Source organism: Trichoplax adhaerens, genomic scaffold, assembly GCF_000150275.1.
Source record: "Trichoplax adhaerens TRIADscaffold_39 genomic scaffold, whole genome shotgun sequence".
Taxonomy (NCBI): Eukaryota; Metazoa; Placozoa; class Uniplacotomia; order Trichoplacea; family Trichoplacidae; genus Trichoplax; species Trichoplax adhaerens.
The window spans coordinates 161846-175120 of record NW_002060979.1 but is presented as its reverse complement, the minus strand read 5'-3'; the positions used below and the strand labels follow the sequence as shown (position 1 = coordinate 175120).

The 13275-nt window shown below is 29.6% G+C and overlaps 1 protein-coding gene across 1 annotated transcript; it reads left to right on the top strand.

The window, feature by feature from the left end:
- Positions 1-4103: 4103 nt before the first annotated feature.
- TRIADDRAFT_62259 (uncharacterized protein) lies at positions 4104-11644 on the top strand (the record flags this gene model as incomplete). The annotated part of the gene is made up of 20 exons (XM_002118196.1): positions 4104-4229; positions 4628-4691; positions 4814-4902; positions 5058-5156; positions 5551-5740; positions 5840-5888; positions 6078-6216; positions 6287-6357; positions 6487-6592; positions 7498-7600; positions 7690-7748; positions 7918-8015; positions 8170-8268; positions 8461-8504; positions 8610-8686; positions 8854-8951; positions 9588-9640; positions 9964-10060; positions 10178-10274; positions 11552-11644. The coding sequence occupies 20 exons, from the start codon at positions 4104-4106 to the stop codon at positions 11642-11644; spliced, it is 1851 nt and encodes a 616-aa protein (XP_002118232.1).
- Between the last annotated feature and the right edge of the window lie 1631 nt (positions 11645-13275).

The following is a 13275-nucleotide window of genomic DNA, read 5'->3' as shown; positions in this document are numbered from 1 at the left end:
CACCTAATTAGCTATTCTCGATCCCCTCTATATCATCAAAATCCATTACACTTTTGCCAACGAATTTCAATCTGGTTAAGGTTAGGCTATATAATCGCTGCTTAGACATAAAAATACAAAATACATATGCTATACATCTAACTTATCCATCGACACGAACAATTTCAAGAATCCAAACTTCTATTCTTTGCTTTATAAATCTAAGTTATATCTCACTCTCGTTATCCCAAATTCACAGAAAGCACACTCTTGGTCGAAACAATAGCCATGTTGCACCGTAAATCAGGTACAAAAAGACACAAAAGTAATGTAAGCCAATTTTTCTAAAACTACTGTTCTTTTTATCATAGATAGAGCGGATACTAATCTAATTTATCGCTAAGTTAGCCTATTTCGAGCGGATGTTAATATAATTACCCCATGCCATCCTTTTTTAATGCTCATTACTAATTAGATTTAAAAAGCAAAATCCTTGAAGATAGATGAAAATTCATGATTATTGTTAATCAATCATATGCACTTAATTTTTGCGTTATAAATATATAGCAGATTACTCTAGATTAGATAGCGAGCGGGTTATGATATCAATCATATGGTATTACTAAATCAATGCCGTATTTAATAATGTTAATAAATTGATACAATTAACGGCAAAAATTGTTATAATTTTGTAAAGCTAAAGTTAACAGCCTTACCATGTGACACAATTGCAGCTTAAGAAATGACGCTCCAAATCATATGGGGATTGCTTTAATTTCAATTATTTAGTGTACAACATTGAGATATTTTATTTTAGCCTTTTAAGCGTGAATAAAGGCTTGAATACTATTAAACTTATTACAGTTTACTCATAAAAGTGCTATAATAAAGTACAGTAGCCCTTTATCATATATTTAACTTCATGCAACATTCCATCTTTCCAGTAAGTCTTCATTTAATAAATTCTGCCATTAGTTAGAAACATCCATTTAAGGCATATTTATTATTCAGGAGAATTCATTATTATAATTACATTATACCCCACCTTTAAGAATATATAATAAGCGGTCAAAAATCTTATCAATATCCATTTCTAGCTACTGTGCAACAATAATACATACATCACAAAATTACGAAGTAGACTAGAAGATTATCGTAAACGAATAAAACTAAATCTCATAGTATTGCTTTAAGCCGTTTAGTTTAAAAGTAGCCATATCATATTTCAGATCAATCTTATCGGAGAGTCCAACATATTCCACTCTCTGTATCATAAGAGGTAGCAAATTTAAATCCAGCTACTTCGGTAAACTTTTAGGCACCCTACCATATTTATAATACGACAAATTAATGACGAGTCTTAAGAATCTCATTGTAACATTAGTTTAATTACGTACTTAGAATAAACCTACCACGGCAATCTACCATTCATTTATTCGTACCAAGAATTTACCCATCAAATTCTAGTGGATGATATGAATCAATTGAAGACATACGTGAATGTCGTAATGATAATGTTATCAACAGCATAGAAGAAAAGTAACTTTCAAATCATGACCCACTACTTTAACGATTCACCGGCTATTTGTTTGGAAGTAACCCCTCTGCACTGGATAATGTACAAACCAATATATGTCACTCTTCTACAGAATACTGTAATTTATCATCTGTTATAATATCCTTGTACTAGTCTTTATACTATAAATCTATTAATTGAATCAAGAACTCCAACACTGATCAATTGGACCCAGATATTCATTTAATTATCATGTATTAACATTAGAGATCTTTTAATAATAGCAACGGTATGGCATCTGCCTATCAATTATTAAATATTGGAGTCCTTTACATTACCATAACTATGCTACAGCCATCAAAACTTTCTACTACTGTCGTTCTCTTTCAATTCTACAATTACTTAGAGATTTGTACCAGTTCATTGAGCAAGCACATATCTATCTAGTTAAATTCACCGTCTAAGCACCTGATAATCTTTTCTCTTGCAATTTTATGATCAAGATGTAAATACTATTAAGTAATTTGCTGATGGTTATTGAGAATTGCAATCCATCATTTTTAAAGTCAACTATAACACTATTTCTATTAATCTCTCATCAATTAAACTAGCAAATGGAAAATTTATAATTCTAATCTAAGATAATAACTTGCACAATTTTTATTGACCTACAACAGCGTTAATGGTTAAGATTGATATATATTGATAACTGCATATTTTCATAATACTATCTAGAGTACGCATATGTACTGACTACTTATTAATGTTCATGTAGATTCATTATAAACCAGCTTATTTCGTAGTAAAGTTTGGATTCATAGCTAAGCATAGGATAGACGCGTCATTTATTGTGATCTCCTAACGATGGGAAGATTGTCAATGTGTAGAGTCGTAAACTATCGATAGATATCAGAAGGACAGGCTGGACAATAATCTTATAATGTTAATTTTCTATAAGTGGTTTTATCTTTACCTCGTTCCTAACCACGATTTATAACACATCGACTACTGTTTTTTTGATAATTCCTGAAAATATAATCCCTTGTAAAGGACGATACAGACTTTAAACTTGTTTACGTGAAACCTGTAGAGTAAATACGTAGTCTTAGAGGTAATAATAATAAGAATATATCATTCCTTGAGGGCTGTTCAACGAATTTGTCTGTAGATATTTGCTTTACTTTATCTTGTCTCAGAATTATTTGTTACCACATTATCGCAGAATATTATACGTACAAGACTTATACTTGGATATATAGCTAATAAGAACTATTCGCACATGATATTTCTAAGCTAAGTACTTTCATAAGAAAGCCCGAAAAATTTCTAACATTAATGACTTATTGCGTATGCAGTTGAATTACATGATCAGTAATCATTTTCTAACTTCAGTTTAACAACAAGGCTACTGATATAATTAAAGATTTAAGGACTTTTACATATGCTCGTATTTGCTGTTACTTTATATTAATAATTTGACCTGATGTGGGCTATTTCCTACGCTATTACTTTTAGCCTATCTCTCGGATAATCAATCAAGCTGTAGTAAAAATTTTGCAAAGATGTAAAAACATGAAGCTTTCTAATTATAGCACAAGAATTAAAATGCATAGTGATGAGTTAGTAACGAATGGCATCTTTTAATAACATCGTACAATAAAAACAATTAATTATTAACTTGTTTACAAGAAATTAGCAGCCAAGAACTAATGTAAAAATAGCTCAGTGGTAATAACATCGCCTTTATTTAATTCATTATTACTACAAGATCATTTTCTATGTAATCAGAAGCAGATTTGTAATCCTGAACTATCCAATCACCATTTGAAAGTGATTAAAATAATTTTTTATGCCGTAATTTTAGAAATGATACAATATCGTACTCCGGATGAAACTTGGCAACTTCAAAAGGAAATCACTAAAGGAGGCTTTGGAGTAGTCAAGATTTTCCATAATAGAGTAAGAGCATTATACGAAACAAAAGCAGTTGGATCCACTTTTAAAAATCCTATCTGGTTAGGAAGAAGTGCAAAATTAAAATGAATAGTCTTGATTTTTCTATACTGTGCTATAGTGTTCATTATGTGTCCTTATCGAATTTGTAGCGATGAAATTAAACTTAATGGTCCTTTTCTGTATGTAGACTAATGTGACAAGCTGTATTAGCTGATATTCATTGAGTTCCTGTAGGCACCGCTAAATATGAATGTTATTGATTTGTTAAAATAGACACCCTACAGCCTAAAGATGTAGACAAACATTGGTACTTTTGCATTAGGCATAGTACTTATCGGATACAATTGAGAATAAATTGCTAATTTATTGTGTTTAGCAGGTTTAAATTGAGCACTAACTTGTATTCAGAGTATATTAATTCATTGACACTGCTGAGGTCAAAAAAGTATTTCCTATTCGCTAAAGCTTAGTAGAGATGAAGGCTTATAGACTTTTAATATTAAAGTTAAAACCGTAATACGAACAGCAAAGTTACTAATTAAATATTAACCTGGAATAGGTAACAAAGGAAAAAATCGTTGTGAAATCTTTGAAAAATATTAGACATATAAATACGAATAGTATACGTAAATGGGAAGAAGAATATAGTAATATGGCTAAACTCTCTCATAAAAACTTGGTTCGTACAGTACACGCACCTGATGATCTATTAGCTAAATTACAGAACTATGGCCATTCAATTACTATGGAATATTGTAATGGTGGGGATTTAGCAGACGTAAGTACATATTGCAAATCGAGATTTTAACGGTATGTCTCGTTAAAAAAAAAACTGAAAATATTTATTTTATTTGAATTTAAAATGATTATAAGGCAGCTTCCAATAAAAATTAAATCATATATTACCTTTCTGCACGTTTTCTATACGCTAAGTGTAGGAGATATTTTATATAACTCGTTACTATTAACTTAGAACGACAGATTATTTCTTCATTGTACGTTAACACTTTCTAAAGGAACTAGACGCATTCATGCTTTAATAATATGTATTGTCACGATATATTAATGTAACGTTACAGAAATATAGAAATAAATCATTTCGAGATGTCGATTTTACTGACTTTACATTCTACTAATTGATTGATTATATGATTACTGAATACGGCAACTAAATAGCATTTAGCTGCAACTCGTTTTGGCTTAGACGAAGTCAACATCAAAAAGTTTATCAATGATATAAGTAACTATTGCATTTACATCTTCTATGCTAGGTTGCTATTGCTTAATGATAGCCCTTGCAGTCCTTTATAAATAATGATGTTTAATATTGTTTTTCATCGTAATTGCAATAATTTGCATTAGGTTCTGCAATTGCATGTATTCATAGCAAACGAATAATTCATCGAGATATTAAGCCAGAAAATATCTTATTAATGTCCCACAACGGCGAGGTTTGTCAGCCGGCATTTTTTATTGCATCACTTGATATTTAGCAAATTTATTGTTAATCATCGTAGAGAAACCAGTTTTAACTTTCGTTCAAGTTTTATTCAGTTTTCGAGGTTATTAGATTAGGATATACTAAATTATTAATAATATTTTATAGCATACATATAAACTAGGTGATTTTGGTATCTCCAAGTTCTGTACCGGAGCAGAACCTAGAACTGTTGCCAAAACTTTCGCAGGAACGAGTCCTTATATGGTAGAGAAATGTTTCATGATAATATATTAATTAATAGTGAATGTTTCATTACTAATTTAATTCAATACCTGTACTGTGAGTATACTGTATGTATGCATAAATATATATGGAATGATAAGACATCTACAATATTTATCAGCTTTTATGCAGTAGGTTGCTTTTCTATATTATAAGATATAGTTAAGCAGCCATATTATAATATTGGTTGCAATGATAATAGAAATTTAATACATCATATACATTTGTGTAATGATATGTATTACAATTTTTGTTAGTAGGTAGGTAGATAGGTAGATAGATAGTCATATCGATAGGCAGAGAGCAGATAAACATTCCAATTTAAAGTTTGTATAGGTCGAAATAAAAATACTCACCTTTAATGACATGTTTCTAGGCACCAGAAGTACAAATAAGAATTCAAGAATATACAAAATCCGTTGATATTTGGAGCTTTGGTGTGGTCATTTACGAATGCGTTACTAAATCACTTCCATTTTCAGACGTTTCTCTACAAGAAATGGAAAAAATAGATTATTTTATGGAAAAGCCGGTAGAAGCAATTCGAACCTTTTTGGATTCAAATGGTATAATCAATGATAATCATAAAAAATTAGAAGTATAAATTGATAAATAGGTTATACTAATTTACAGCTTGTATTTATAACTGACTATTGAAAACATAGGCAAAGTTCAATTTTCTACTGAACTGCCCATTGAAAATAATTTATACGCGTAAGTACCAGTGTATCACTATGGATAATAAAGAAAGATTATATTGCTAAAGATTGAATATTTTTGAGAATAGTTCTAACATTAAGCAATGATACATTAAATAGCCGAAATAGAAACCTAATCTAGGAGTTTTAGGAAATAAGATATTAATATTGATATTTGCTGTATCCTACGGAAACAAAATTCTAGTCCAACGATTCAAAAAATTACAAATTTTCTACAACTGCTATTGGATGGCAATCCGAAACGTCGAGGTGGTTACAACGAAGTTACCAACACTTATCAATGTTTCAATTTTAATGAGCTTGAAATTTTCAAAGATACAAGGGTAAGCATGAATTCTCACCAATATTGATGATCAATACTAAAGGTAACCAATGTTTGGTTGTATTTTTAAGTTAATTCATATAGTTTTAGCCAATACATTGGAAATTTATAGCGTAGAAGATGATTCTGAAGGCCGATTAAAGTAACTATTGTATAATTTTTAGAAGCTATTGATTCAATATAATCATTTTGATGTAGATTATCCTCTATTTTAATCAAGTATGCTTCGATATAAACTGTTAGGCTAATCAATATCATTTTTCTCGAATAGTTTGGACGAAATTAGAAGAACAAGTTTGAAATCTTTTGGTCTAAGCTGCGATATCAGCGACTATAAACTTGTTCTTCACACCGCAGTTATGGATGCTCGATCCAAGGTAAGAATAACGTAAGTGTAATTGATGTAGGATAATTAAGATCCAGTAAAGAGAAATATGACAATATTTCATTGTTTTTGCTAACTAAGAACAGAAATTTGCCCATGAATTTATTTTTCCACTTTTTTATTTGAATCCAAGCCATATCTTCCAAAAAATAAATTATCATTATTTAGGAAAATTTAGATCATCGACTGTTACTTCAGTTAACATAGTATATCATTTCTGGACAAATCCCGCCCATCAAATCAAATAATTTATCATAGTAGTTACATTTAATATACGTTTTGTTTTTACTCGCTTCTAACATGAAAGCGCTAATATTCTTCAAATCTATCTTAAGGAAAAATTTAAAATTGTACTATACTAAGTGCGCGAGAAAGCCATGGATAAAGCAGCTCGATATTTGCTCAGTAATAATAACTTTTCTGTTTGTATATCATTACATACTATCTATTAATGTCACTAAAACCAGTTATAAAAACTTACAATTAGAAAATGCCAGCTTAAGCCCTAAGATATATTAAAGCATTTTATGGTAATAGAACTATACAATAATACGCCTATACTTACATCTTAAATCAATCAAATTTCAGGCAGATAAAGTATTTACTCTGATTCCGTTTAGGGCTTTGTCATATATATTTATTACGATTCTGTGCTAATAATATATAAACTAATATAGTATAATAATTTAATAACGATTGCTGAATAAGCCATGAAGCAGCACGATTGCTGATAACTTCATAATTTTAAGCAATATCTTCTTATGTTTATTAAATTGGATAAAATATACGGCCATCTTGATATGTCATGAGTAAATTTCTGTAAAATAGCATTCTATCAATCTATTTTACATCATTACTTTTATTTATGCTGCAATGGATCGAAATTGATTGGATTAGCGAACCAAGAACAGTTGGATTACAGCTATGGATCTAACCATGAACAAGGAAGAAAACATCATAACATACGATCAGGATATCAGAGCCAAATTAGCATTTTTGAGTACGTTTTTTTAGACCAAATGCGTAATTACGGTCAAAGATTGAAAAATGTCTTAAAGTCTGACTCATATCTGTTTATTTACCATATAGAAAACTTCTGCAAACGCAGAAGGTTGGAGAATATGAATGAAAAGGACAAGTATCATCTGGTATTTTAATTTATTGGCTTACTTCTCATTTCTTATTTCATATGATATCGGCTAATCAAGTTGGCTGATAAACATTTACTAGTAATCTAACTTAAATTTGCCGATTGATAGACCGGTTACATAGTCTTTAATTATCACAGCATCCTAAAATCTTCCCATTAAAATTCAGTATGCATTTAGGTTAAGCATAAATCGGTTATTTCTTTATATGGACAACATCCTAAGCTACTGTAAATTAGGGATAGAGAATACTGGCTCCTTATGTAGGTAAGTCATTATTTCGTTATAGTGCAAGTGATTAGAACAGATTTTTTTTCATCACTGGCGTTGCCTTTCAAGAGCAAGGTTGATTAATCTTTTATGATCCTTATACGATTGGAATCAGCATTGAGCAGCTAAATCACCTGAATGTTAAATTTAGAACTGTCAGAAAAAAATATCAAGATATGCAACAAAGAATGAAAGGAATCCTATCTCAAATAACCGAGTTTAATGCGATCTATAAATGTTATGAGACTTTGTAAGTATTGCACATCAGATATTCCATTTCCAGATTTATGTAATATAATACTACTAATTGTTAAATGAGATGAAAATTTAAATTGATTCAGCTTCATAAAAATGGCATATTTGGATGTTGTACAATATAGAAAATATTGATATGAAAATGGTAACAAATTTTAATTATAGTTTAATTTTGATTTTGAATCAGATTTAGCTGTGATCACCAATGGGTTATCGAATGTTTAGATGAAGGTATGTATTTATAGGCCTAATTAGTAGCAAACGATACAAATTGTATTTGTAGTTTCTATGTCATAATATGGTGATAATTTAAAATTATTATTATGCATGTTATAGAACAAAAAAAAGAATGGGAAACTTTAACTGCAACACGTACTCGAATGAAAGCTTTTGAGAAAGAGATGTCGGAGCTGGTAAATAATCAATAAGCTTCATCTTATTACTTACTTTAAAATTCAAATATAGGGTAAAAAATTGATTATGTATGTTGCTCTTTAGATAATGGAGTTATTTTCAAGCGCTGATATGTTAGAATCACTTACATCAATTTAAAAAAGTATAATTACAATTCGACTTTTAGGAACAAAATATGGTGGTAATCCAAAAAGAATTTGAGATTTTTCAAAGTAAAAATCTAGAAGAAAACATTAGCAATAGTATGACGGAATTTACTAATAGGTAAGCAATTGACTGATAGCAATCAAGTCGAAATTATCATGAAACGCTACGGTGCTCAATAAATTTCTGTTGGTGTAAATGGTTGCATTGCTAATAGTAGACACAATTAGCTATTGATTGCTTGATGAGGGGATCCATTATTTTCATTTTGCTACTTCTAATCATGATGATAGCGGAATTAAATTGAATCTATTTAATTATATTGAAACATATAATTTAGTATTTTTATAGACCGATTTCAATCACAAAATGAATTTGTTATATAGCTTTCACTCATGATTGCAAATCTTCACCACTAGTAAGATAGCCTTTTATCACGACGATATTTTAGAATTCTAATTAATATAAGTTATGAATGTCGGACTAATGGACTCGATATATTACTAAACTTGCCGTCGTCATCAAAAAACAGCTTTTGCTAAGCTAGATTCTTCGTTTTTCAAATAACTTTTATCATACATTCTCACACTATAAATTTAACAATCCTAGAACATGGTTCTCCCTCTTATTTAAATTAGAAAATTATTTCATTACCCAGTCTGTTCATTTAAAGTTGAATATAACTATCAAAGCATATTCTCTATTTATAGTCAATACCGATCAATTTTCACTAATAAAATATTTACTCTTCTTTAGCAGTAATAAAATTTCGATAAATTATCAGGACCTTTTAAAATGCTATCCAACGGGTTTGTGATGAAGTAACAATTTTTTACCATTCAAAATTAAATTAATATAGAAATTGACTATATTAAAAAAATAGCTTATCATCAATAATTTTATACTCTAGATATAGTTGTCTTTGATTTCTATTAATGAATAAAGTAAACATTGAATGAAGCTTACTTTACTTGTTAAGATATACGAATAGCAATGAATCATTTTCTATGCCTTATATGATATCTATTTATATCTTTTTAGGAAAAATATGTATTATACTAAACTGCAGATATTTGAACACATAAAATGATGCGATCAAATAACTCATTTTTAATTTGAAACAATTTATTAGACGTAAATCAGAGGAGAATTGATGAATTTGTTCAATCTTGGACTAATTGGTATGAGCGTATTAAAATTATCCATGAAAAGTGTATCAATTATCTAAGGTATGGGCGGAATATATCTTAACATGTTCAAAACCACCGAAACCAATGTATTATGGTGGCATAAAAAGGACAATTACAGTAATACTTTAATAATTTTATGACTTATTCTTTCACAAGGGAGGTATTGGCTATAATGAAAGTCATTTCCACAGCTCTTGAACAATTAAATAAAACACCATCGGAATTGACTGAAAACACGGTTACAGTGCAAAAGGTAGAGTAAATTTTATTCCATGAAATCGAATCGAACTTTCTATTTACTTACTATTTATAATTCTTTAATATGCATCAATTTAAAATGGCGCTATAAATCGAATCAAACTCTTTATTTACATACTGTTTTATAATCTATTTAATACACATCAATTCAAAATGGAGTAATAAGATTACCTGTTTCGTATTTATTGCTGCATTCACTCGATGAAGTTCGTATATATATATTTATGGTATATATATAATATCAAACTATCAGTGTATATACACATGTATATATATATATATATATATATATATATAAGTTAGAGTATATTTTATCCCTTGAAGTTGATTCAAACTCGTCTATTTACTTACTGATTATAATTATTCAATACCGGTACGCATCAATTTAAAATAAAATAATAAGGTTGCCCTGTCGTTTTATATTTATTGCGATGTAGCATTCACTAGTTGAAATCGGTATACTATATATATATATAGTAGAGTATATTTTATCTCTTAAAATCAAACTCTATTGAGTTACTATTCACAATTACTCAGAACGTATTAATTTGTAATCAAGTAATCATGTTGCTCGTTTCTTTCCCATGGATATTTTATACTATTGCTGTATTAACTGGTTGAAAGCTGTACGTAGAACTATCATATAGAGCTTTAGAACTAATCTAAAAAATTACAAATGTATTCATTCCATGATAGAATTATTTACTTCCTAATGTATATGATTGACGAGGTAATATGTTCATCCCTCTTTTATATTCGTATTTTAGATGTTAACAAGAAAGCAAGAATTTATGTGGTCTATTGTAAAGAAGAGCACAGTTTCAGGAAAATTGGGTAATTGAAGGCAGTATTGCACAATTATAAATGGTTATGAAGATATCGAATAGAGGCATATCAGATATTTGTACTATCTCTAGAAAATTTTAATGCATATTCTTTTAAAATTGGATCATTCTGATGATTGCCCTAGTTCCTGTATTGATTTAAAGTAAATAATCGTTCAGAAATGACTAAACTAGACTGAATAGCCATATAGTCATAGTAGTTGTTCATTTTTGATTGCTATAAAAATGAACGAAAGAATTGCCTAAATAGTAATATATATCGGCTTTTATGAGATTAAACCATTCCTCAAAATCTAAGCTAATTGCAATAATAGGGCTTTGTGATAATTAATTAAATATTACCTCATCACTGCTATAATTTTATTGAGTAGTGAATCATATGTTAAGTAGCACCTAGCCATTAATTAACTACTATTAAATGTCATAGAAAGTATGCTGTGATTCTAGCTATATTCAGTATGCAGACTTGGCTATAAATTCATTATTGTTTTGCACCAATGAAGTTTGTGAGGTTATATAAAAGCCTCAAAGTTCTTAATTGAGGTAGTTGATAAGTTAGTCGATAACAGATGGTTATCAGTTGTTAGTAGTAGATTATAAGTTGTGAGTTCAATCGGCCATTTTAATAAATAGCTTTTAGAATAAAGTTTTAATTCTTAACGTGGGTATTCTATCTTCTAAGACTCGAATCTAAGTTTGGTAGATTAAAGAGTACTGAAAGTTAGTTGCGTAGGTAGTTAGACTACTTTAGAGGAAAGAATGCCGTTCATTTTTGTGTTGCCATCTCGGTTGTGACAGACTTGGATAAAATTGTAGCGATGCACTCTATATTTCATTATATTGATAGCAATGTTTGATCCAGTCTGATTTCTACGACGAGATATTATCGTGACGCTACAATTATGATTGTAAATTGCTTCATTAGAAATAAAATTGATGTGATTTACTACAGTATATATTGTCGTTGGGAAGATGGTTAGCACCTTACGATGTGGACACTAATACAGTAAAAGAGTAATGACATTTAAACAGATTGATTCGTACGGTATAAACCTATAGATGATCTATCTGAGGAAAGTCTTCTGTTTTATGGCTCAAGTCTGATTGTAGACAACTTTATTTGGTGGAACGAAATAGATTTGAAAAGTGTGAAGAAAAAACCAAGTGTTTAAGCCTAAATTTGACTTCTTTTGAGCTTATAATACTTTAGATAAGATTATAGTTGTAATTCATTATTGCTCTACTATCCTTAAACTCTGCAATAAAAAGCTTTTATTGCTCGGTATCTCGATTAAGACAATTATCATATGAGCTACTTTTTACTCCCAGAATATAGTGCATGAAGCCTTTCATAGTTGATTCAAGATCTTGATTGATACAGAATATTAATAAAATTATTGACTGGGACATCTCTGCTATTTTCGCTTACCGTAAGAATCAAATGATGGAATAGTGCAAAAATAGGGAGAACGACGATAGCAGAGTTATTTATCAATATTGAAGAATTTAAGTTATACTTAACTTCATCTTTTTTGCCTATTTAAAATGGGCTTCGTCTATGCTTGTTATTTCTACGTTAAAACATTGTCGTGAAGAATGGCATTCGATTAGTAGAGTATCGCAATATTGATGATTATCCTTTTTATAAGATCAAATTTTGTTACGAAAATGGTATTCCATGAATCAAGTAGTTGGGCAAGAATTGGATGTTGTGAAGATTTTTATTGGAATAAAAATGAATTAATAGATTGATAGAAATGAGTTAGTTTATATTGATTCGATCTCATTCATTAATTCTATCAAAGCGATCTGAGAGAAATTCTCCTGTGAATTTTACATTTGTCACTTTCAAGGCGTTTGCAAGATCATCCTTTTCGTAGGATAACTGCTCGCCAACGGCTAAAGTTTTGCCATAAAAATAATATTTTATGAGTAAAGGAGTTGAGCAATAAATGGGCGTCCTGAAGGCTTTTAATTAAATTAAAAAAAATTGAGCCGATTTATTTACTGGCACTGAATCAGTTCGTTCTGTGCAGCCTATCGTAGTAATGAATTGAGTATCATAATAATCATATGTCTCGAAAGTCTTGTTATGCTCACTTGAAATTCTTAAAGTGAAGTAAAATTACCTCAACGATTTCTACAAATTTG